Source organism: Crotalus tigris, unplaced genomic scaffold (assembly GCF_016545835.1).
Source record: "Crotalus tigris isolate CLP2741 ecotype Arizona unplaced genomic scaffold, ASM1654583v1 scf7180000017589.2436309, whole genome shotgun sequence".
Taxonomy (NCBI): domain Eukaryota; kingdom Metazoa; phylum Chordata; class Lepidosauria; order Squamata; family Viperidae; genus Crotalus; species Crotalus tigris.
In genome coordinates, this window is record NW_024096495.1 from 701,511 (window position 1) to 726,177 (window position 24,667).

Sequence of the window (24,667 nt, forward strand, 5' to 3'; positions counted from 1 at the left end):
TGCACCCGGGGGCTGATAGTGGTTGAAGTTCCACAATTCTTGAAGGTCAACATGTTCATCATCTTTGACCATCACTTGCATTCCTCACTGATTTCTTAAATAAACTGCTAGGAACATTACCTTTTATTTTCTGGATCACGGGCGACCATGACAAAAGTTGCATCTAACACAGGGCAATAGATTCCATCAAGTAACTAAAATAAAAGAATATGAGAGGGGGAAAACATGATTAGAATCTGTATGCAGTGATAAGTAGAATACATACTGCCAATATTTATTTAAAAGGGTTTATAAGTAAGATTCTCCTTGTCAATTTAATTATGCCAGTCAAAAATCACATTCTCTTCAAGCAGACCAAAATATACTTTAATAAACATGGATGTTACATTCCAGTTTGTACTTATTCCTTTTAAATACTGTTTTACTATTTGGCTAACCTGCCACAGGATTTTATTACAAGATGCAGTATAGCTTGCCAAATGTAAGAATCTAAATTCAAAACTCTTATGAGCAAATGAAGCTCACTGCCATTAACCTGAAGCATGTGTATCTTCACTTCCATTGAAGTTTTTCCAACCCAGGAAACATTCCCAGTAAATTTGATATCACAATCCGGATGAATATGCTGTTTCCATAAACCTAAAAAGATAGAAGAAGGGAGTCAGAGCACAGATTCTAAGGATGGATAATTAACATTTATCCAAGGGGGGACAGTACTACTTCTAAGAAATCAATTTGGGGTCAAGCAACCTTTTCTGGCAACAGGAAGCTTCATGCAACATTATAGTATCGATTATTTTCCACAGCAACTTAAGCAAGAACATTGACATTCTTGGTAATCTTGCAAGAATTTGGTCTTTTAAAATGTTAAACACCATTATTTAATTTTTCCAGAAAAAAGTAATAACACATCTGCCTGTCTTTTCTGTTTCTATAATACAGTATCTGGGATACAATGTGTTATAATATCTAGCCTATGAAGTCATATATTTATTCAGTTGGACGTTCAAGCAAAATGGAGAGGTTAGATTCAAAAATGCCATGTTGGCAACAAATGTATATTCATCAGAACATGTAGTTATTCCTGAAAAAGTTCATCTAAAAGTGTCAGGAGAGCTTTGTCTTCTTTTTTTGCACCTTCCTTCCAATTTCAGGTTTAAATCTTAGCTCTTTTTTCACTGAATAACACAATGTGAACTTTCCAGACAGATATTAACCCATTAATAATTAAACACCTACCAATTTTATCCACGAGTGCTGTAACAATTGATAAAGGAGATTTCAAAGTAGCTTCATGTTTTGTGTGAGTATAACAAATAAGAACTGTAAACAAATAAATACAGAGAGATGCTATATTAATTACTCTTAGAACTTAGACATTTTTAAATGTACAAGTTTATAGACTTAAACAGAGTTCAGTCTGCCAAATTAAGACTAGTGGGGGTAATTTATTTATTTATTACAGCAAGTAATATTGTACAATGTACTATATATATATATATATGTATGTATATGTATATGTATATATGTATATATGTATATATATATATATATATATATATATATATATATATATATATATATATCAATAAATAGTTGAACACCAAGAGAATAAAATTATACAAAAGTTAAAAATGTTAAAACTTTTATTTACTAAACCTAGCTTTCGTCAAGAGCTCTTGACATCATCAGGGTGTAAACGGCAGTCGTTGGGAGGGCTTATATGCAGCCTCCAATCATTTGCGCTCGGCTCTTGGATCGTGTCATAGGTCCCAGCTGTGTGCGTTGTAATCCAAGTGTGTGTCCTGCATTAGGGTGTAGTTGTTTCTCACCCTTTCTACATGTGCTGTTACATGTGTCTTTCTCGCTAGTTCTAAAATTAGCTGGGGCATTTCCCCTTTCCTTGCAGTTAGTGCATGTTTCACTAGTTTCCCGTTTGTGATTCTGTCTGTCATGGGCAGTAGTTGCTGTTTTCTGCTTCCTTCTAGTTCCTCCAACCATCCCCTCCGAGCCACGTTCCAATCCTCCTTTTCTCTCAGATCGTAGCCCCCGTGTGCCATCCCGTCCTGCACCGCTCTCCCTCCTATTCCTTTCCATCACTCCCTTAGATCTATCATCACTCTCCTCCCTATATTCTTGGGAGGAGTCGTTCTGGAGTGTGTGCCTGTCAGTAAGGCATTGCCTAGCTCGTAACCGGTCAATCCGTTGCTCACTCCATTTGGGGCTTCTGTCCTCATCCCTCATCGGAGAATCTCCCAGGCACGCTCTGTTCGTAGTCTTCTGTCCTCCCAAGGGATCAATCACTACAGAGCTATTCCCCTCCCTCTCACAAACCAGCCCAACTAGCGTAACGAGGGTGTCTGTTTCACTCCCCGGAGGGTAAATCATTCCCCCCCCCGGCATGTGTGATTGTAGTCCGAGCGCTCTATCGTATGCTGTATTTCCTATTCCTCCCCCCACAGTTGTTATCTCCGTTTGTATTTCTCCTATTGAACTGATTGGGAGGGCCTCGCTCTCTCTTTCCTGCTGCAATTCAGTTGTCAAAGCACCTCCACTCGCTCCGTTCATCGGGAAATTGTTCCATAATTGACAGTCAGGTTTCTGGTGGCTGTTTGTCATTTGTGGGGGATTTTTCAAAGTTCTACCGTCTTGGCCCGAAGCCAAGGGAATGTCCATTTGGTCGTGTTGTGTGTGGGGGGATGTCCTATTCTTCTCCCACACATGTGGTCGATGCCTAGGTCTTCTCCAGCAGTTCAAGCGACGGTTCATGTGCCATGTTTGTAAGGTCCGTTGTGCCGGGCACATGTCTATATGGCGATTAATGGAATTTCCCCCGAAAACCAGGCCTCCTTTAATAGGCGGCCCCCCTTTGTGGCATCACAGGCCAAGATTTGTGTGTGGTCAAAATCAAAGTTATGGCCACTTTCGGCCATATGTGACCAGATCTGCGAGTATTGCTCGCCCCTCTTGATTGCCAACTTATGTTCATGTAGGCGGGTCTTCAGCCTTTTTGATGTTTCCCCTACATAATTACTGTGGCAACCCATGCAATCAATTTTATAAACCACGGCAGACCTTTCTGCGGTGGGAAGGGGATCTTTGGGGCGCATGATCTTTGATCGCAGAGTCTGGTCAGGTTTATGTGCCACTCTTATGCCATGGGGGGCCAGCAGTCTGGCTGTGGCTTTGGACACGTTATGAATATACGGTAAGGAAATGCGTGTTAATTGTCCTTGGGGGGGAGTTTCTTGGTGGTCATACTTGGGTATCCTGCTGTGACGTTTTATGAATCGTAGCGGATATCCATTGAGTTGGCAAATCCGGTACAAATGTCTCCTCTCTTCCTCCTTTGCTTCCACCGTGCTGCAATGCGAATGTACACGCTTGAACAGCGTTTTAATACAGCCAACTTTATGGGATACTGGGTGGTTGCTGTTATAGTGGAGGATTCGGTCCGTGTGGGTGGGCTTGCGATAGACCTTCATATGTACTAAGCCCTCTGGTGTTCGTTGGACAAGTACACCTAAGAAGGCTATCGAGCCCTGGCTCTCCTCCTCCACCGTAAACCTAATATCCGGATAAACCGAATTGAGTATTCCCATAAAGTTGGCTTTTTGACATCGTTTGACGACAACAAACGTGTCGTCAACGTACCGAGCCCAAAATTTGGGCTGGTACTGGGACATAGCCTCACGTTCCAGTTGCTGGAGAACTGCCTCTGCTATCACGCTGGAAATAGGAGAGCCCATGGGCGTGCCCTTTATTTGCTCATATGTGACACCTTGGAAAGTAAAGTACGTGACCAAGCACATCTCTATGAGTTTCACTAGGTCCTCTACTCTCAGGGAGTCCCGATGTGGGGAATCCTCTTGTCTCCTTAACTGATTCCTCAGAACAGTGACAGCAAGGTCACGAGGGATGGAGGTAAACAGTGAGGTGACGTCAAACGAGACCATCACCTCGTCCTCCTCCACCCTAAGTGCCTTGATTCTTTCAAGGAACTCCTCTGAGGATTTAACTACTGTGGGTGCACCATTCACTAAATAGGAGATACGTCCACTAAGCCACTTCGCCAGTCCAAAGACTGGTGTGCCCTTGAAAGAAACAATGGGGCGAAGTGGAGTACCTTCCTTATGAACCTTTGGCAACCCATAGAACCTAGGAAGTGCTGAGTCACTGGGACGTACTTTCTTCAAGGTGTCATCATCTATTCTTTTGGCACGCTTAAGGTTATCTAATAGTTTGTTAATCTTATTCTTCATTGTTGTCATGGGGTCTCTCTTAACGACCTTGTAGGCCGTTCTGTCATCGAGCAACTCCAGTGCCTTGGTCACATAGGCTGCTTTATCCAGCACCACAGTGGCCCTCGCTTTGTCTGCTGGTAGTACAACTATGGAGCTGTTGTTCTTAAGTTGCTCCAGGGCCTCTATCTCTTCCCTGGACAACATCCGATGCCATCTGTGGTGCATTAAAACACTGTTCAAGCGTGTGCATTTGCATTGCAGCACAGTGGAAGCAAAGGAGGAAGAGAGGAGACATTTGTACCGGATTTGCCAACTCAATGGATATCTGCTACGATTCATAAAACGTCACAGCAGGATACCCAGGTATGACCACCAAGAAACTCCCCCCAAGGACAATTAACACGCATTTCCCTACCGTATATTCATAACGTGTCCGAAGCCACAGCCAGACTGCTGGCCCCCCATGGCATAAGAGTGGCACATAAACCTGACCAGACTCTGCGATCAAAGATCATGCGCCCCAAAGATCCCCTTCCCACCGCAGAAAGGTCTGCCGTGGTTTATAAAATTGATTGCATGGGTTGCCACAGTAATTATGTAGGGGAAACATCAAAAAGGCTGAAGACCCGCCTACATGAACATAAGTTGGCAATCAAGAGGGGCGAGCAATACTCGCAGATCTGGTCATATATGGCCGAAAGTGGCCATAACTTTGATTTTGACCACACACAAATCTTGGCCTGTGATGCCACAAAGGGGGGCCGCCTATTAAAGGAGGCCTGGTTTTCGGGGGAAAATTCCATTAATCGCCATATAGACATGTGCCCGGCACAACGGACCTTACAAACATGGCACATGAACCGTCGCTTGAACTGCTGGAGAAGACCTAGGCATCGACCACATGTGTGGGAGAAGAATAGGACATCCCCCCACACACAACACGACCAAATGGACATTCCCTTGGCTTCGGACCAAGACGGTAGAACTTTGAAAAATCCCCCACAAATGACAAACAGCCACCAGAAACCTGACTGTCAATTATGGAACAACTTCCCGATGAACGGAGCGAGTGGAGGTGCTTTGACAACTGAATTGCAGCAGGAAAGAGAGAGCGAGGCCCTCCCAATCAGTTCAATAGGAGAAATACAAACGGAGATAACAACTGTGGGGGGAGGAATAGGAAATACAGCATACGATAGAGCGCTCGGACTACAATCACACATGCCGGGGGGAATGATTTACCCTCCGGGGAGTGAAACAGACACCCTCGTTACGCTAGTTGGGCTGGTTTGTGAGAGGGAGGGGAATAGCTCTGTAGTGATTGATCCCTTGGGAGGACAGAAGACTACGAACAGAGCGTGCCTGGGAGATTCTCCGATGAGGGATGAGGACAGAAGCCCCAAATGGAGTGAGCAACGGATTGACCGGTTACGAGCTAGGCAATGCCTTACTGACAGGCACACACTCCAGAACGACTCCTCCCAAGAATATAGGGAGGAGAGTGATGATAGATCTAAGGGAGTGATGGAAAAGAATAGGAGGGAGAGCGGCGCAGGACGGAATGGCACACGGGGGCTACGATCTGAGAGAAAAGGAGGATTGGAACGTGGCTCGGAGGGGATGGTTGGAGGAACTAGAAGGAAACAGAAAACAGCAACTACTGCCCATGACAGACAGAATCACAAACGGGAAACTAGTGAAACATGCACTAACTGCAAGGAAAGGGGAAATGCCCCAGCTAATTTTAGAACTAGCGAGAAAGACACACGTAACAGCACACGTAGAAAGGGTGAGAAACAACTACACCCTAATGCAGGACACACACTTGGATTACAACGCACACAGCTGGGACCTATGACACGATCCAAGAGCCGAGCGCAAATGATTGGAGGCTGCATATAAGCCCTCCCAATGACTGCCGTTTACACCCTGATGATGTCAAGAGCTCTTGCCGAAAGCTAGGTTTAGTAAATAAAAGTTTTTAACATTTTTAACTTTTGTATAATTTTATTCTCTTGGTGTTCAACTATTTATTGATTTTAATATGAACATACCCAAGAGTCATATTTTTACTTGCATAGCTGATTTTATATATATATATATATATATATATATATATATATATATATATATATATACACACACACACACACACACACACACACACACACACACACACACACACACACAGCAGGAAAATAACAAAAGCTGCTGCCAAACTTTTAACAGTTAATTGGTTAAACTGTTTTTTAGTTTGGATTACATAGAACTTAATATTATGTTTTCAGTTTATATGTTTGTTATAGAGTTTATATAAATAAAAAGTTTATAAGTAATGAATTAATAAAGCAAATCTGGCAGTGGAAAGCACACAACACACATTCCAAAAGCATTTTTCATTGCTACAAAAAATACATTAAGCAGGAAATCATAATAATGTTAGCTGCACTTTTAAAGGAGTTCTAAATAATTAACTCAATTTAATTCATTAAGCATAATAACTGCTTTCAGAATAGATGGGGACAAAAAATTTCAAAAGATGAACAAATTTTTCTACCTTCCTTCACTGATCCCACTGAGGCAGTTCATTACCAATTTTCATCTTACCCATGGAGCCATAGTCATTAAGAACAATGCTAATTGTAATATCACTTCAGTAGTTCCAAAAGAGAGTAGCCAGTTTTAAAGCTATCCCTATACAATATGTTTAATTAACAATGATATAGATGTTATAAATATATAATCCAAATGTATTCAAATGTTTCCAACCTATCAGATCACTAGAAAAAAATGAAATTATATAAGTACCACATACCTCCTAAGCTGTCAAGGTCTTCAAGAATTCGACCAAACCTAAAATATTATACAGCAATTAACCTGTATGCATATTACAGCACCAACAACCAAGTGTTTTATTTTACAGAACAATAAAAGTAGTCTATCTTTACCTGACAGTGTTTTGCATATTGAGATATTTTTCTCTTATTTCGGGCTGGCTTCCTAAAGGCAAGATGACTTCTATATAGCTGTCTTTCATTTTCCTAGGGGGCAGGTCAGCTTGGGTTTTAGCAAGGAGTGTATCTAAGGCTTTTCTTTCATTCATCGCTTGCACGTGGTCTCTGGTGGAAGGGAAAAGCAAAATCAGATTATGCCATATGGGTAAAAATCAGAATATTAAACCTGACCAGAAGAAGCTGCTGAGAAATAATAGTTAATCTTTGCTAATTGCAATTTCAGAAATCTTTTGTTTTTTAAGGCTGACAGCAACAATGCTGGGTTTTCCCAAAGGCGTGTGATTTATTTAGAAAATAATATATGTATGATCAAGTCCAGTACCAAACCTCAGTTTGACTTCAGATGCAATGGACAAAATCCAATTGATAGTTAGGCATGTATAAAATCTCATTTGTACTTAATTGGCATTCTAGTCTCATACACTCTCTTTCCCCCATTAGCCAGTTAAATCATAGGTTTACTTTATTAAGCAGCTACTGGCCATTATTAATCTGCAAGAATATATTGTAATGCCCTCTTTCACCTCTAAGAAATGCAGTTGTACCATGGTTTATGTATACAGTACCATACCTCCAATTGGTGGATGCTCCCACTATCTCTCTCAATTTACTTCGCACTGAAACAAAATAAAACCCAGTCAGAAGTATTTAATGGGATAAATCTGACCAAGGATCACTACAGTATTGCACTTTTGAAAAGCAGAAGTGTAAGCAGAAGGCATGCAAAGAATGACTGAAAAGCAAAAGCTGGTCAGGTTCACTGAGATTCCAATGAATGGCATGCTTTCTTGTTTCTATAACATTTTAATTTTCAAAAAATCCAGTTATCTAGGAAACTTATTTCTTTTGAATTTAAATTTCAGGCTGCCTACTCCTTCACAACCCTGAATGGCATACAGGAATTCAAAAAGAACAAAACAATACCGTTAAAAACCACGAAGGATCATACAAGAATATTTGGATATCATGGCCTACCCTTGAGTGTTACCCAGCAAGACAGGTTTGACATTCCAAAATAAATATTCAAATCAGGTCACTGTATATACATATCCATACTCATTTGTCCTAAAACTGCAAGGAAAATTTAAACAAGGAACAGGTTTACCTTTACATAACTAATAGGATACCAATACACATCTGAAAATTCACATTTAGATTCTATAAACAAATCAGATGCATTTTCTGACACATCTCAATCATAGCCATCAGCATTTGTGCTTTAGTCAAAATGTCACACTCCAATAGAAAAGGAACATTAAAAACTGGTGACGTAGAACAATAAAACAAATCTAATCATTTTTAAAACTAATTTTGATTCAAGACTTACTTTATCAAATAAATAAAGATTTATAGCACATCAGCCTGATATACTTAAATTCTGAGCAACTAATCAGGAGCGTTAAGCTAAAAGGAGAGGCAATAGGCTTCATGTTGCCTTTCACAGAGCACAGGGGCATCACTCCCAATCTGGCTTCAACTAGATAAGAAAAAAAAAAAACATAACTAAGGAAATGTGGGAGAATCAGAAGGGAATAGCACCTATGGAGAGTTACATGAGAGTTGGAATCTTTTTTTAAAAAAATTGTATTATACAGATAGTCCTTGACTTACAACAGTTCAGTTAGTGACCATTTGAAGTTACAACAGTATTGAAAAAAGTGACTTATGACCATTTTTCACATTTATGACCACTGCAGCATCCCCATAGTCATGAAATCAAAATTTGGATGCTTGGCAGCTGACTCATATTTATGACGGTTGCAGTGTCCTGGGATCATGTGATCTCCTTTTGCAACTTTCTGACAAGCAAAGTCAATGGAGAAGCCAGATTCACTTAACAATCATTAACTTAACAACAGCAGTGATTCACTTAACATGTGCGGCAAGAAAGGTCATAAAATGGGGGGAAACTCACTTAACAAATGTCTTGCTTAGCAACAGAAATGTTGGGCTCAGTTGTGGTCATAAACGAGAGCTACCTGTAGATTGATACAAATTGTTTCTTTGTACCTTGAGTCCTATTTCATTCTACCTATATTGTGTGTCTGTGTGTGCGCATGTGCATACATGCACACACAAACATCACACCTAGAGGTTAACTGGGTTAAACCCAAAAGTTCTGTCAGATTTTCTTTTCCTTTATCCTACTGTCTTCAATTAACTCCTTAACATTAACTGCATAATTCTTTATTCGTGTCAGAAGCACCTTCAAAGTAGAAACATGGGGACTATGGGGATGCTGCAATGGTTATAAATATGAAAAATGGTCATTCAGCACTGAGCAAATAAGGTAGGTATAAAATAAATAATAAAAACTAGCAAATGTAAAAAGTACGCAAAATAAGTATGATTGAAAATAAATGCCTAATAAACTTCTACAATATTCTGAAATCTACAGTCTGTTTCTGAAAAGGACTGTAACCTATCATATATCCCAGCCACTCTGTTCCTTACAGAATGCTAAAAATGTGTTTCACCAATCTTTTCCAAGTAAAAATACAAAAAGAGTTTTCTCTATTGAAAAATAGTGGGGGCAGCAACCAGATACCCTCCCACTGAGACTGTGGGAGCGAGCAATAGTAGGGATTGTAAACACCCATGTAGCAATTGTGGGCAGCTACTTAAAGCAGCTGCATCTTTCCAAGGACTGTGCAAGAAGAAAAGCACTCTGTTTAAAGTATTTGTGATAGATGCTACATGTATATGTACGAGAAGCACCTATTTTCCTTTCAATATGAAGCACTGCATAGCTTTAATATTTTTACTCTGGAGAAATACAAGAATATTTCAAATGGAAAATGAAATTATCTGATCTCCCCGTTAAAACTGATAAAGAAGGGCAAGTAGAGGATAAGACTCTTTTTTGGAAGCACCCTTGGCTGCTTTGCTTTGGCCAAAAACATGAGTGAGATTACAAGATGTCCTGAGGAAGAAAAAAACATAAGACCAAGGTAAGAAGTGGAATAAATCCTCTAAAGAAAGTACAAATAAGATCGATGGATGAAATAATATACCGTTGGACCTGACATTTATTTCCGAACATTTCATACCTGCCATTTGCTTAGATTGGTCAGCAAAGAAAAGAATGTATTCCACTGGCAGAAAGCAGGTAAGTGCCTAAGGATTTCAGATGGATGACAAACCAGGGTACTAAGATTTAGAGTTCAAGTTCCCATCTAAATATGTTTTGGGACAGACGCCTTTTTTAGCCCAGAAGTAAAGAGGACATAACTTTTGGAGTGCTCAGAGATAGAAATAGAAATTTAATAAATAAATAAATTGCAAGCATAGGCCAAGAAGGCAAGAGGATATAAAATTGCAGATGATTAACTAGCTATAGGTTAATTATGAAAAACAGCACACATATATAATTTGCATTTTGGTTAGTAAGACAGATTTCATTTGCTTAATAATATAAACCCATTTAGTACCATTAAGAGGAATGTCAGAATTGCCAGAAAATATGAACTTAAGTTTTTCATTAAACCTCCAATAAAGGCAGAAGAAGCATAACAGAGCAGACAGTCATATTAAAAAGCATACAGGTTACCACAACACACCATTTTTCACATGAATGGGGAAATGTCCTGTGAAAGAAAAAACAATTAGACTATCAGGGAAACCTTTTTAAAAAGGGGGAAAGAAAAATAACTATTATTTTTCAAATCAATCACACAAGATGGTATGCTCAAGTACATATTAATATATTCTGCAGTACTGATAACCTACTTCTGCCCAAAAGTTAAAATTAATTAATTTTCCAGCCAAATACAGCATGGCAGAAGATCAAAGTGGATGAGTTTATTTTTTTCTTCAGTTTCATATTCCCATATCTATTTATTTGTTTCAACTAAATCTCTGTTGGGAAAAAAAGTTTTTAATTACCAGTAAGATCTGACCAAAATATATTTGGTATAAAAAGCTTTGTCACTAACAGAAAACTAAAAAAGAATCCTGATTATTTTACTCTTCTAATTAATTCTACATCTTCTAAAAAATAGATAGACAAATCACTAAATCCAATATATTGATAGTTTTATTCCAGAGGAAAAGGAACAACACAGACAATTATAAATTTCTGAATTTACTATTACAGTAGTTACATTACCTTCTTCCATGTTCTGAATAACCTGGGAACCACTGCTGGATGATGTCAGCATCCTAAACAGGATAGGATGGGCCTTGCTTAATGAAAACCATCTGTATCAAAAGAAAATAGAGAATTGTCAATAATACAGCATAGCATTGGACTCCTTAATCCTAGATTCAAGGTCAATATATTGAATGGAACTATCTTCCTCTATTTTAATGTCCTCCAGATATGTTAGGGTTACAACCACAAAATTCTTATCCAGAGTCACCCCTGGAATACCTTAAACTGGCAATATGCAAAATAAGTTGCCATAAAACAGGTATCAATTGTGTCTGCTTGCTGCCTTGAGTTATTTATAAAAATAATGAGATATCAATCAATAAATGCATCCTATCCAATGGCATAACAGTTTCAAAAGGGTGATCATCCTCACACTTATGCAGAATCCCATAATCTATTTAATCTACATCCACATATAATCATATGCACAAAGAATTTGCTTTCCAATGATTGAGGGGGGAAATATTTCAAAAGCTATCCAGGCAAGAATAATTATTGAACATATCAAAATCATTTTTCATTTGCAAATGGAGAAAGAAATGAAATGAGACAGCATATTGTACAGGGCTGTGTCTCCCTAGCTTCATATGACACATGCTTGGAATTTACAAGAATCTTTGCACAAAGAGACTGTTTCCAGAGTACTCCTAGGAACTTGTGCATTACTCTTTCCAGAATGATTATAAATAAGCCTGTTCTGAGATTTCATCTGACATCAAACTTCATTCCAGTAGTTAAGATTGTTAGCCCAAAGCAATCGACATAGCTGAATAGGGTATAAGCTTTGACTATTTATTTCCACTAACCATATGCCATTTTGTAGCTATTTCCCACTATTGGATTAAATCTTAGCCTATCTTCCTTGAGTTGGCCAAAAATATTGCCATTCCAAATTTGTCCAAATTATTTCCTCCATCCTGGTCCTGTAATATCTATGGGGGCTTTGTGCCAAACATTATTGTCCTCACTAGTCAATATGCTTATATGCTCCTCCATTTGCCTCTCTTTCTCTCCGGTGTTGTCATCCATCTATTCTATCAGCCTCATAGCTTGAGAAAAATATGTAAAAATCAGGATTCCGTAACAAGTAAAACTAGAGCTGCTTTATTTGCCCTGATCCCATGTTGGTCTTTAAACAAGACCATTTCTCCTTCTATTCTTCTCTCTTTTTCCTTTATATATATATAAAATCTGAACAGTTAGATAAAAATTAAACAGAATGAAAGCATAATCCTAACTGAAAAGGGCAATAATCAGAAGAAAAACAACTGTGGTGGGGTTGAGCAGTGACCAAAAGCATTGGGGCATGGTCAATCTTCTAAATACATCTGACATTTATGTCAACATCCAGAGGCTGGTCACTTGATCCCCTTAAAGAGGATGCAAGATAGAAAATATTAATACACTCAGTTGTCTACAGTAGGACTCTTGTCTAAGTTTCAGGAGGGTAGAGTAGAATAGAGTAGGGTAGAATATAGTAGGGTAGAGTAGAGTAGAAAATGAATAGAGTAGAGTAGAATTAGGATAGCAGACTGGTTCCATATTGGATTGGGATCTGTGGTCAAAGTGGGGCACTGGGATATCTGAACTACATCGTTCCTATTTTCTGCCACCCAGGCCCTTGCAGCTCTACTTCTTTGATCATGTCCCAATATACAACGAAAGCAGTATGGTAAGCAAAGGAAAATTTGCAATTTTCATTTCCAAATATGGAAAAATGTTTCTAAATATCCCAGAACACACTAAAACCTTAAGTAACAAACTGTGCTAATCCAAAATAAACCAACTGCACTGGAGTTTTAACATAAACCCTGATTTACCCAATACGTTAAGTCTTTATGTGGCTGTTTGGTATTGCCTTAGCCACGATGGGTTGTAAACCATAGTTTACGGAATTATATCGGATTTCACAAAGACCGTGAAGCTTCCTACAACTCAAGGAAGCAAGATTGGGGGAAGCGACATTGCAGAGTACGATCCTCGTTTGCGGAAGGGGCTGCAATAAATCTAACTCTCCAGAATGCAGTGAATCCTACTGTGCTACGCTTATCGGTGGGCGAAAAGAAAGCGCAGAACCAAAACAGCAACGTTCAAGATCCAGGCGGTGGCTTTTCTCCACCCAAGTGTTTTTTTTCCTCACACTGCGCAAGTCGAAGGACTCTAGGCCCACGAAATAGTCAGAGGGCGGGCTTTGCCCTTAGGCAACGATTCGTTTTGCGAGGCGATTGTACAAAGAAAACCGCCGCCTTAAATCCCCTACAGTACCCGCCTAAACCAACCGAAGCGTGTTCCGCTCCCGACTCGTTACTCTTTTTTTTTCGCTCAGGGCCCACCTAGCTTGTTGCAAAGGCAGGATCAAGGAAAGTGCTGAAGTTGCTATAAATCACTCACCTGCGCGACAGCATTTTGTTCCAGAGATCGCTAAAACGCCCGGCGCCGAGACCTAAAAACCGCTGCTTTGGCCCCTCTCCGCTAGAGCCGTACTGTTAAGTCGCGGGTGCCGTCTATCAACAACCACGCCTGGAACAGGAACTTGGCTGTGCTGGCTAGACTGGCTCAGACATTCCCATTCTTCAGGAAGGCTTTGTGGTCTTCCCTCCTACCAGATATATTGACGCGCCCCTTTCCTACAGCGAAGCTGCGCTCGGTTCTTACTTGAATTTAGAAGTCCAGCTCTTGATTTCATTGATCAACTGCCTAGTGATCTTTGATCAAATAGGGGAATCACTGCGTGGGGGGAGGAGGGGACAGCTCTTTTTCATCAGTCGTGCTTCAGCTGCACAAACCATTATGGGGGAGGAATGGTGGTCTCTGATTACTGGGCTCGGTTTCCTTTTTGCAGACCACTAGTCTTAAAATCTCATATCCAAAAAGCTTCTGTCTGCTGCACACATAATCAAGGGGCATGGTATCCTTGATGTAATTATAATTACTGTGTGGATAACAGATTCTCAGAAATAACTGCCAATCATCAATCAACTAGTTTACCCTAACCTAACCCATTTAATGGGAAGAAAGTGTCAGACAGCCAAATTAAGTAGATGTAATAAATTGCTGTGTGAAACTCAGTGATGTACAAAAGGTTTTAAATGGGGAAAAAAAGAACCAAACATGGGGAGGGCAGAGGCTGATACTGGCATGATGTCATGGGAAAGTGGAACAAATATTTTAGGGGATGAAATGTCTTAAGCCTGACAAAAGGTCAAGTCTTTGGGGTGAGGAGAAGTGGTCATTACAAAGTGTCTCTAAAAATTCTCACAACTTTTATGAGATTTAAGGCATCTATTTTTACCTTCAATACCTCAAAAAACATAAGTAAGGAAAACTGGCCTTGTTTACTTGGGGGAGATTTGGGAGGAGGGTACAAAAAGGATATGACGGGGTTGCAGCCCACAAATCACTGATTGCTCTCATCTTATAAATTTGTCCACAAAACTGGCCTTGTTTTCAAACAAAATGTTAAAATAAACTCATTTTTCACAATTATGTATTGATCATCATGTTCATTTGGAAGAAGGATCAATGTGAAAATGGGTTTTGCTACTGCATTGTTAATTTGTTTTGCAGGCTATATTCTATTGGAGATATAATTGATTGGGGGAGAAGCAATAATGTAATTGAAGAGTTTGATTTTCTCTATGTTATGTTCTTTTACAACTGTAAAGCTATTCATTTTTCCCCCAGATAAATATTTTTATACTTATGTATAAAATGTACTGGTTACATTATTTTTAAAAACAAAATATCTTATTACTCATGAACAACACTTAGTCATGCGTAACTTCTAACAATCAAATAGGTTAAATATGTCCCAACTTCAGCCTTTTGGCTTTCTGACTGCCATTTCCTGAATCATAATCTAGGGGCTTTCCAACTTTTTCAGATTCTGTTAGCTTAAGAACAATAAAAATCTCAGGACCCGTGTTGGCTGTGTTTATGTGATTTTTTTTGTGTGTGTGTATGTGTCATTAGTCCCTCACAGAAATTCATCAAGTTCTCATGGGACCATGCATTCTATGGAGCATTGTTTGAAAAATTCTGTCATAGACAATATACCTTAAGTATAACTGGGATGGAGGGTATCCTTTTCCAATCAAGGTTTGTGAGTTTCATAGTGCATTCAAAGCCACAATGCTAGACTAGAAAGGCCTGATACCGTACTACAGGATTCATAAAACAAAACTACAGGACTCATAAAACAAAACAACCCAGCTGGATGTTTCTTCCTAGTGTTTTCCCACAAGTACAGAAGCTGCTTTTTTTTTTTAATCAACCAAAACATTTTGGTTTTCGTTGTGAGAGCACAGATAATTAGTCTTTTTTATTTTCATCCAAATCCCAATATATCTGTTAGCCAGGAATCCTGCATAGAAGGATAGAAAAGAAAGAGATTGGAGGAGCAGGAGGCAGGTTCTTTGTTTCAATCCCAAACTTGTGGAAGCTGCTGGAAGATCAGAGAAAGAAAGTCTCAGAAAGATTCAAGAATGAACTGAGACACATTTGAGGGTAATCCACAACAATGACTAAAAAGGCACCAACAGGAGAGACCTACATTTACCATATGTCCAGTAGTGAGTAAGCCAAGAAGAATTTTAAGTTCTGCCAAATGGTCAAGCATTGGCCAAAGAGAAAAACTTCTACCAGAGCCTTGGGGAGAATTAGAAAGGCTAGACGTTCAAATTGGTTCTGCATCAATAGGGACCATGAGTGAAAGTTGTTATAGCAAGAGTAATGAGAAAGTCCAAAAAGAAACTGAGAGGAACTAATGGCAACAATGGCCTTAGCTGGTAGGTATAGAATAGTGATCTACATCTGACAGGACTTTTGCTGTCCAAGGGAATCAACAGTTGTATTAAAGTATTTAATAGATGCTACCATATCTGAAAATATGGGAGTTTATGTAAAATTGTTGTGTAAGGGTATCAACTGTCAGTCCTGTCAGCACAGTCAATACAAATTAAGGATAGATAATTTAATTATAATTAAGGCTGTAACTATTGGACTGATGATGCTGGATGGAAAGAGAAAGGGTGGCAGGAAATGTACCAATAACTACCTTCAAACTAAATTGTGAAAGAACACAACACTGCCCACCTTTATTACTGCTGCACATAAAGGTAGTTACTTTATTTATTCAAATTATTTGCCACCTATCTCACAGTTGAGCAACTCTTTATATTGTTTTTTAAAGTTATTATATATAAGTTCCTCCTGATTCAAATATGGCCTCTCAGAAACCCATGATGGAAGGCAGTTTTTTCCAGAAATTCCTCCTTATGGTATTTCTGCTTTGGAGCAGTGCTAACAGGAGTTTTTGTTTGATTGAGGAATTGGCATATGGAATGGGGAGTTAATTTGCAAACCTCTTCTATAATACACCACAAGCTGCTGTGCAGCCTCTACACTGAGCATCAGTTTTGGTTATTTCCCTGATCCATGTCCCATTCTGATGCTGCAAAGTAAAAACTGCTTATAGTTGTCCTAAATATGGGGGCCTTTTGAAAGAACATCTGCTACAGAATTGAAAGAAATTGTTTGAAAGAGGATTACAGTAGAATGATCTACGCTAAAGATAAGCAGCCTGGTTTCCCTCCACATGTTTTGGACTAATTCACATTTCCAAACTGCTTGGAACTGATCAGAACTGAACTCCAAAGCATCTAGGTATCCTAGATGCCCGTTCCCACGCTTAAAGATCTCCGTACGAAAAATAAGCTGCTCCATGAGATGGTGCTCTCAGCGCAGCCCAAAGCCTGCGTGAGTCACTGTTTAGACAGCCTCAGGGCATCATTTCCTAAAAAGATGAGGTAATCAGTAGGAGGATGAAAGGGAGGAACGACGTGTCAAGTGGCGTTTCTGATTGGCCGAGAGGTCTGTGCTAGACTATAAATATAGAGGAAGCGATCTAGGCAGAAAGTGCTACGAGCGCTCTTTCTTTGGGCTTTGCTTTGTTCTCGGTGCCCAAGGGAATGCTGACTGCCTGACTGTGCCTGTGCCGCCAACGCCGCGCCCGGGACGCGAATGAAGAAACTTCTTCTCTTGCTCTTCAACTATCGGGGACTCGCGAGAGGTGGGGGACGCAAGGGAAAACGCCGCCGAAAATGGCCTCCTTCCATATCCGAGCCGCGCGGCCCGAGGACTGCGCGGATATTCTGCGCCTCATAAAGGTATACTGTACCTCGCTTGGTGCCGGCCCCGGAGCCTCGCCCGGCCGCCACACGCAGCCCCGCCTGCTGTGGAAAACCTTAATAAAGTTAACCCCAATGCCGTCCGGTTCGCCTCAGTTTGTTCTGATAAGCAGCCATAAAAAGTTTTGCATAATATAAAATACGGGGCTCTGGAGACATCGGGGGAAGAAGGTGGGGAAAGCGAAGCTTTATCACAGGAACCAGAAAGGCGATGCGATTCCCCACAGACCCCGGCTACTTTTATCAACAGCCTTCCAGAAGCCATGTGACTGTCATGAGACATCAGCAAGGGCGACAGCAAAAACCCACTAGAGTAGCATTAATACCCGGGGTCCTGACTACCATTTATCTTGCTATTCTTTACATACAATTTCTTCTTTGAGAAAATGAGGTCTCCTGGCATTTTAAGACTGGGCATTTTGGGTGTGCCACGTTTTCATGTGCTGAACTCGACAAAAGCTTCAGCTTGGCCTTTAATGTGTTATAAAATTAAGTAATTGTGATTAATTATAGATAATGTGCATTGTATTTATGTTCTGTTTAATTTCCCTCCAGCTTTTGCTGTTTTTTTTTCTCCTGTTCCAACTATGAAACTAGATATATTTTATCATAATATTCCCTTTTAGGTTATATGGATTATAACAATAACTTAGGCAATTATAGGTATATTTGTGTTTAAGATAAGACCAAATTGATGTTTTTAATGCAATAAAGTAATAGAGCAGACAATATTTTACTGCCACAAAGATTGAACAAACAAAGGTAGATTTACCTTTGCCCTAAAGCGATATGCTACAGTACTTTTTTTTTTAAAGGAAATTAAACAAGTTAAATCTAGCATTTCACTTAGGAGCAAAGGTAAAAGTCCTAGGGGTGGGGTTGGAGATTGTTTTGTCAACCCTGAAACAATTTTTCTTCCCTTTGGACACACATCTTTGCCTTCATGAGTTGGCAAAAAATTCCTTCCTCTTAGGAGGAAGAGTCTTTATGATGATTAACCTCTGTGATACTATTAAAAATAAGAGTTAAGTTACAATTGATTCTACAATATCTAATCTGATACTTTTGTCCTAAGATAGGATACTGAGAGCCAGACATACATGAAACTGCATCCAGTCTAAAATTGGATACTGGGACCTATTAATCTACAAAACTAAACCCTAGTGTTCAGTTGAGTCCTTATTAAAAATATAAATTTATGGGATGATATAGTAATATAATTTTCTTTAAGACATTTTTAGTATTTGTGGAATAGCCACAGAGAGTTCAAATCCAGGAATATGTCCCATGGTATTCCATAAGTCTTGTTTTCGAATAGGCTTACATGGTACTGCTGTTTCATAATGCAGTTCTGTGTCCATTTGTTCAGACACCACTATCATTACTTTGTACCTCTAGAAATTATCAGAGGATTCCCTCAAGATTGTCACTAAGACACTGCACAGGAGATGACATTTTCATAAACATTTTTCCTTATATAAATATATAGTAGAGTAAAAAACATAACTTTCCAAATAAAAATAAATAAACTTGTAGTTCTTTATGTCTAATGGAATAGAAAATAGCCATAATATGTTTTGTTTTGGACAGGAGCTTGCTAAATACGAAGATATGGAGGATCAAGTAGTACTGACTGAAAAAGGTAATGGTATACTTTAGAATAAATCTGGTTAATTTACATGGGAGATTGGGAAATGGTAGTTAAATCATCTATATGTTCTCATTCTGTAGATCTTCTTGAGGATGGTTTTGGAGAACATCCTTTCTATCACTGCCTTGTTGCAGAAGTGCCAAAAGAACACTGGACACCTGAAGGTGAAACTTAAACATTGTAATGTCTTTATTAGAAAAACTAAGATTTAAACATCTTTAATAGAATTATACATAAATATTCCAAGGTTAATACTTAAAACATGAAAGTATATCTTGGATTCAGACCTTGTCTTCCATGAATGGAAGGGTTTTTTTTAATCTAATTGATCAGTTCTGCTGGCAGGGAAAGGGAGGAGACATCCGCATAAATATCTACTCTGGAGAATCTAAGGACCATCCAGAATAACATAATAGCTGATAGTGGAGGGAAGGTTACAGGGAACCATTGGAGAATCATCTCACAACTTCCCTGCTTGCTGGATTCTATGGGGCATTTCATTTAAGGAATGGTCCTATTGGCAAGAGCAAATTCTGAATCCAATTTGATGTCTTTTTTGTTGTTGCTTTAAAAAAATTGCTTAGTTATCCTGAAGACCATGGAGAACCAGGTATCCAGGTATAACAGTAGAAGAAGAAAAAGTGTAATTCCACTTCGTTTCATGGTTATTCTTGTTTGACCCTAACTTATCACAATGCAATTCTGTTAAATCACGTTTTCTTTAATTTGTCCCAATCTTCAGGTTACAGTCTCTAGCTTCGCCATGTACATGGCCCTTCCGTGTACATGGATGGGCGGGGAGGTAACTAAAAGATCCGTTACACAATAAAGTAGATGATCATGATATATGAGGTAAGGTCTCCAGGGACAAATACTATTCCCAAACATTTACCTCAAGTAAGAAGAAAGTATAAAAGCACTCGGTAGATCAGAAATCATATATGTAATTTCTGTTTTCAGAAATCTATGAAGCATAGGAGAATATAAAATCTAATTGGAGTCAGTAATGTCTTATACAGATATAACTGGAAAACACCAAAAATTGAAAAGTGAACACTTCCTCCTTTTTACAAGTGCTAGTGAAAAACACTGGTAGCAATTAACATGGCTGCTGCAATTCAACTGAAGAATATAGCTGCTCTTAATAATGTTTAGATGTCACAGGTGAAACAATGCAGTTGCCTCCTTTGCTTTGTAAACAAACTTTCAGAATTTATTTAGAAGATAAATACCAAGGACTTATTTTGGAAAAATCTTGTGGGTATAAATGTAAGAACAGTCAATTACCATAGCATTCTGATCTGCCGTTGTGAATTTGTTGAAGTTTGTATTGTTCCAACATGGTATTAATAGGATATGGAAAGAGTATTTTTAACAAAAAGTTCTAGTTTTAATGACAAATTGATACAATTGGATGTGTATTTGAGCTGTACAGTTACTGGGCATGTGCAAGTTCAGTTAACTGCATCTTATTAATATGACATTTCCTTTGACCAGTTTTTACTTGATGGGAATCTGTACTCTAATTGAACTGTTGCTTTTTATTGCATTTATTGAATTATAAATGTTTACCTTTGCAGCATAACAAATTAATTTTGCATGATTACAGTATCTATTTTGACAGATGCATGTAAAACTTGAAATACACTAAGTTGTTTTGTTTTAATGATGTTCTACCTATGTAAAATAAAAATAACTTTCATTGCAGGTTATGGTATTGTGGGCTTTGCCATGTATTATTTCACTTATGATCCATGGATTGGAAAATTGCTGTATCTTGAAGATTTCTTTGTGATGAATGAATTCAGAGGTATCTTAGATATTAAACATTAATATTTTAGAATCATGTTATATAAGCCTTATACAAATCTGATTTATAAAATTAAAAATTTCCCATCTTTAGGTTCCGGCATTGGTTCAGAAATTCTGAGGAATCTAAGTCAAGTAAGTAGATGATTATGACTTTCCATTGTATAGGGAAAAGAAGTAACTGATCAATTAATTAGCTATCTTCAACACAAATGGAAATTTCATCTGATAAATTATTCCATCATACATTGTTTTACTTATTGATGACACATCTGGCCCACTTGGCTCTTTGAGGGCAACCATAATGCTGATGCGGCACTCAGTGAAATTGAGTTTGACACCCCTGATCTAATGTGTCTCTTAGAACAATTTTCAAAGATCTTTATGTTTCCAGGAAATAATTTTAGAAGATGTATATAAATACTAATATTTAATTCCGTTTTGGGCAGAGTTATATAAAACATAGAAATTAGAAATAGTAAGCCAACAAATATTAAAGGCATGAAATAAGAAAAACATAGTTAAAATTACTTTACCCCAAACCATTTACTTACTTCTCCATATTTTCCAAACTTGTAAATCATACTTGCTTCCATACATGTGCACATAATTTTATATGTTACTTTTTGTTCAGTTATTTGAAAATAATTTAATGATAAGTATGGTGCACATTTTAAAGGTTCACTTTTAATTTGGATTCTTTCATAGAATCATTTCTATAAAAAACATTTTTTTTTTGCTCATGGCAAGATAGCTGTAACTACAGTATGCTATATTCAAAATATATTTCTGCATTGAAGTTTGATACCCTTTCCTCAGCAAGAAAAGCATTACATGATCTTAATTCAGTCTGCATTTGAGTTCTTCGTGGTAGCACACTGAATCATAGTTCTAAAAACTGTTCGCAAAATTATTTTTAAATACAATTGAAGCAGTAAGGGATTCTCAGTCCCATAAAGCCAATATTATTGAAATGCTATTATTGAAATAGTATAGGTATGGCAATTGGGACTAGAATGTCCATTGATAAGTAATGCAGTTGTAAAATATAACACCACATGACTATGCTGCTTAGTAATGGAAATTTTGGTTCCAATTGCCATTCTTCAAACCATCGCATGTCGTTAACCAGGGAAGTCACGTAGTTGCCATTTGCCTGCTTCCCCATTGATTCTGCTTCCAGGAAGCCAGAAAAGAAGGTTGTAAGTGACAATCATGTAACCATGGGATGCTGTGACATTGCAGTCGTGAACTAGGTGCCAAGCCCTGGTCGTAATCATGTGACTGGGGACATTACACCAGCTGTAAATACAAGGACCGGTTGTTGAAATAGTATAGGTAGTTCCACTACCATTTGTTCAGCACCATGTTAAGTTTGAACAGTCGCTGAACAAATGGTCATTAAATGAGGAACACATGTATGTTAAATGTGTGTATTGCAGTGTTCATCCAGTTTTTCAGTTACTTTATACCTTTTTGTGAGGGTTTTTAAAAATTGCTATTGAGGTTAAGCTATAAAATGCTCATATCTTGGGTTGCAAAGCAATCAAAAATATGTTCAGAATATAAACATTTACAGGTACTACAAACATACCACCACTTTTACCTATGTTCATGTTCTGTTTTGCTTTCCCCAGACTGCTGTCAAATGCCGTTGCAGCAGTATGCACTTTTTAGTAGCAGAATGGAATGAACCTTCCATTAGATTTTACAAAAGACGGGGAGCTTCTGATCTATCATCTGAGGAAGGATGGAGACTCTTCAAAATAGACAAGGAGTATTTGATTAAGATGGCAACTGAAGAATGAGTTTTGTCAACCCAATAACCCAAATACAAATTAAATGTGTAATTTCTCAATTTGCTATTCCTGTATTACTTTTCTTTCATTTTAATATTGAAATAGTTAATATGTATCTTAATCCTAAAGCTCTAATATTAATAGTGTAGATGTTACTGTGTTGTGGACTTCTGAGACTCCAATGTAGCAACACTTTACTGTTAGTACATCTGTGATCCTAAAATATCTATTATGTGTAACTTCGTTGTAAGTATCCTTCAAATGTGTACAGTGTACACACTGGTATGGATTTTTTTGTTTTCAATTATTTACATTTATGATGAAATAAATGTTTTCTTATTAGTGATCACAAATGCTTGTATCAACTTTTATTTACTGGACTTCTTCTATAATTGTTTATATCCATTACAGTTTTGCTGCCTTTTTACAATCTCATTACACATATTATCACTACCTTGTATCCCTTTTTATCCATCAGCAATTTGAAGAGCCTCAAGGTACTGCTAGATATTTAATTCTTTGGGAAGTTTTACCCAGATTTAAGATAAGTCAACCTAGGAAAACTAAATTATTTCCAATAATTGCTGCATTTTTTAAGGACCTTTAAGCTTGACACTACAGTACACGAGGTACATGAAGGGGAAAAAGTAGTGAAATAAATTAGGGGAGGAGAAGTCTTTCCACTGATTTCTTTCTCTTCAAAAAATCTTTTAAATCATGTTGTAGATAAACATATGATTCATTGTTTCAACAACTGTAGGCAATCCACTAAAACACTTTCCCCTGTTGTAATGCCAGGGAGAAAACTGCTTCTGACCAAACCAGTTCATTACCTTGGTAGTTTCCCTTCTACATTATTTTCCATTATTATTATTCAAAACACACAGTAACCTGCAATTCTATAATGCACGTAGCCTTTCTTGCCTATTAATATATTCTAGATATATAACTAATTAAAAGTTCTGCTTTCCCATGGACATGCAAAGGTGATCTGAAGTGGGCCAAAACTCTTAACAGGTTTTGCCAAATGATGCTGTTCAGTCTTGTTTGATTTATATTCTGCCATTTTTAATGCCCCTATTGTAATACACTCATAATTAGACTTTTGGAAAGGGTATTTTCTCCTATTTTGAAATTATCTGTACAAAAACAAACAAGCTCAGAGAGCACCAAGGATCCCTCTGTTAATTAGTTTGATCATTTTTTGATAATTTCACTATCACCTGGAAAAGCAACAGATCTTTTGAAACAACTGTGCCAGTCTGAACATGATTGTTACAATCCCTCTTTGAAGAGAACTTCTGACAAGAATCCAATGTTTCTTCATCTTGATATTGGTTGCTCTTAAATTGGCTTCTGATCTGTAGATATGATGACTGGGTGGATCATCCAATCAAAGAATGACAAAATTGGGCACCTCCTCCCAGGATAAATTCCAGCAGGAAAGAGGAACTTAAGAAAGGGATCTTGGGTGGACAGGTAGACAGGTCAGAACAAGGGTCCGAATCTAAGAAAAGCTCTCTCCTGTCCGGGAGACAGTGTTAGAAATCATTTTTAGGCCAGGCCGGAATGAAAGGCTTCCAGAACAAGGAGGTTGTGTGACAGTAGGTGATTCATGATTATGTTCCATGAGTTTCAGTGGTATGGAAGGCCTCTATAGATTCTTCCATGGACCTCTCAATTGCCTTTTTTGTCCTTAAAACCTTTTCTTTCTTCATTTATTTTAAGAAAGTTTCTTGCCATACAAGTGAACATATTTCACAACCTAAATACCAAGAGTATGCAAGAACCCTGCAAGTGTAACATCAG

The 24,667-nt window shown here is 38.2% G+C and overlaps 2 protein-coding genes across 10 annotated transcripts in view; one reads left to right on the plus strand and one right to left on the minus strand.

Moving 5' to 3' along the window:
- ACOT9 (acyl-CoA thioesterase 9) overlaps positions 1-19,183 on the minus strand; it is a 31,641-nt gene extending 12,458 nt beyond the window's left edge. For 3 of the 9 annotated variants that reach the window (XR_005559065.1, XM_039362879.1, XM_039362900.1), the window contains exons 1-9: positions 17,590-19,183; positions 11,367-11,458; positions 10,819-10,845; positions 7,830-7,875; positions 7,193-7,363; positions 7,060-7,097; positions 1,240-1,323; positions 536-639; positions 121-194 (exon numbers count right to left, since the gene is read on the minus strand). Coding sequence is in view for 8 of the 9 variants with exons in the window: in XM_039362879.1 (XP_039218813.1) it covers positions 121-194; positions 536-639; positions 1,240-1,323; positions 7,060-7,097; positions 7,193-7,363; positions 7,830-7,875; positions 10,819-10,845; positions 11,367-11,458; positions 17,590-17,882 (929 nt within the window). In the remaining variant the exon portion in view is untranslated. Of the gene's footprint in view, positions 1-120; positions 195-535; positions 640-1,239; positions 1,324-7,059; positions 7,098-7,192; positions 7,364-7,829; positions 7,876-8,928; positions 8,933-10,818; positions 10,846-11,366; positions 11,459-13,231; positions 13,502-13,802; positions 14,074-17,589 lie in introns of those variants that run through there. The other 6 variants (XM_039362911.1, XM_039362926.1, XM_039362888.1 and 3 more) reach the window with 6 other exon arrangements.
- SAT1 (spermidine/spermine N1-acetyltransferase 1) lies at positions 17,294-23,211 on the plus strand. The gene is made up of 6 exons (XM_039362957.1): positions 17,294-17,578; positions 19,190-19,241; positions 19,331-19,414; positions 20,959-21,060; positions 21,154-21,194; positions 22,697-23,211. Exons 1-6 carry the CDS (start codon positions 17,513-17,515, stop codon positions 22,865-22,867), a joined length of 516 nt encoding a protein of 171 aa, XP_039218891.1. The 5' UTR covers positions 17,294-17,512; the 3' UTR covers positions 22,868-23,211.
- Positions 23,212-24,667: the final 1,456 nt, after the last annotated feature.

What these genes read in the sequence shown, in the direction of transcription:
- SAT1 (XM_039362957.1), top strand. Translation starts at nt 17,513, where the DNA reads ATGGCCTCCTTCCATATCCGAGCCGCGCGGCCCGAGGACTGCGCGGAT. An exon ending in ATATTCTGCGCCTCATAAAG is followed by an intron (nt 17,579 to 19,189) that starts GTATACTGTACC and finishes TGTTTTGGACAG; the next exon opens with GAGCTTGCTAAATACGAAGA. An exon ending in AGTAGTACTGACTGAAAAAG is followed by an intron (nt 19,242 to 19,330) that starts GTAATGGTATAC and finishes CTCATTCTGTAG; the next exon opens with ATCTTCTTGAGGATGGTTTT.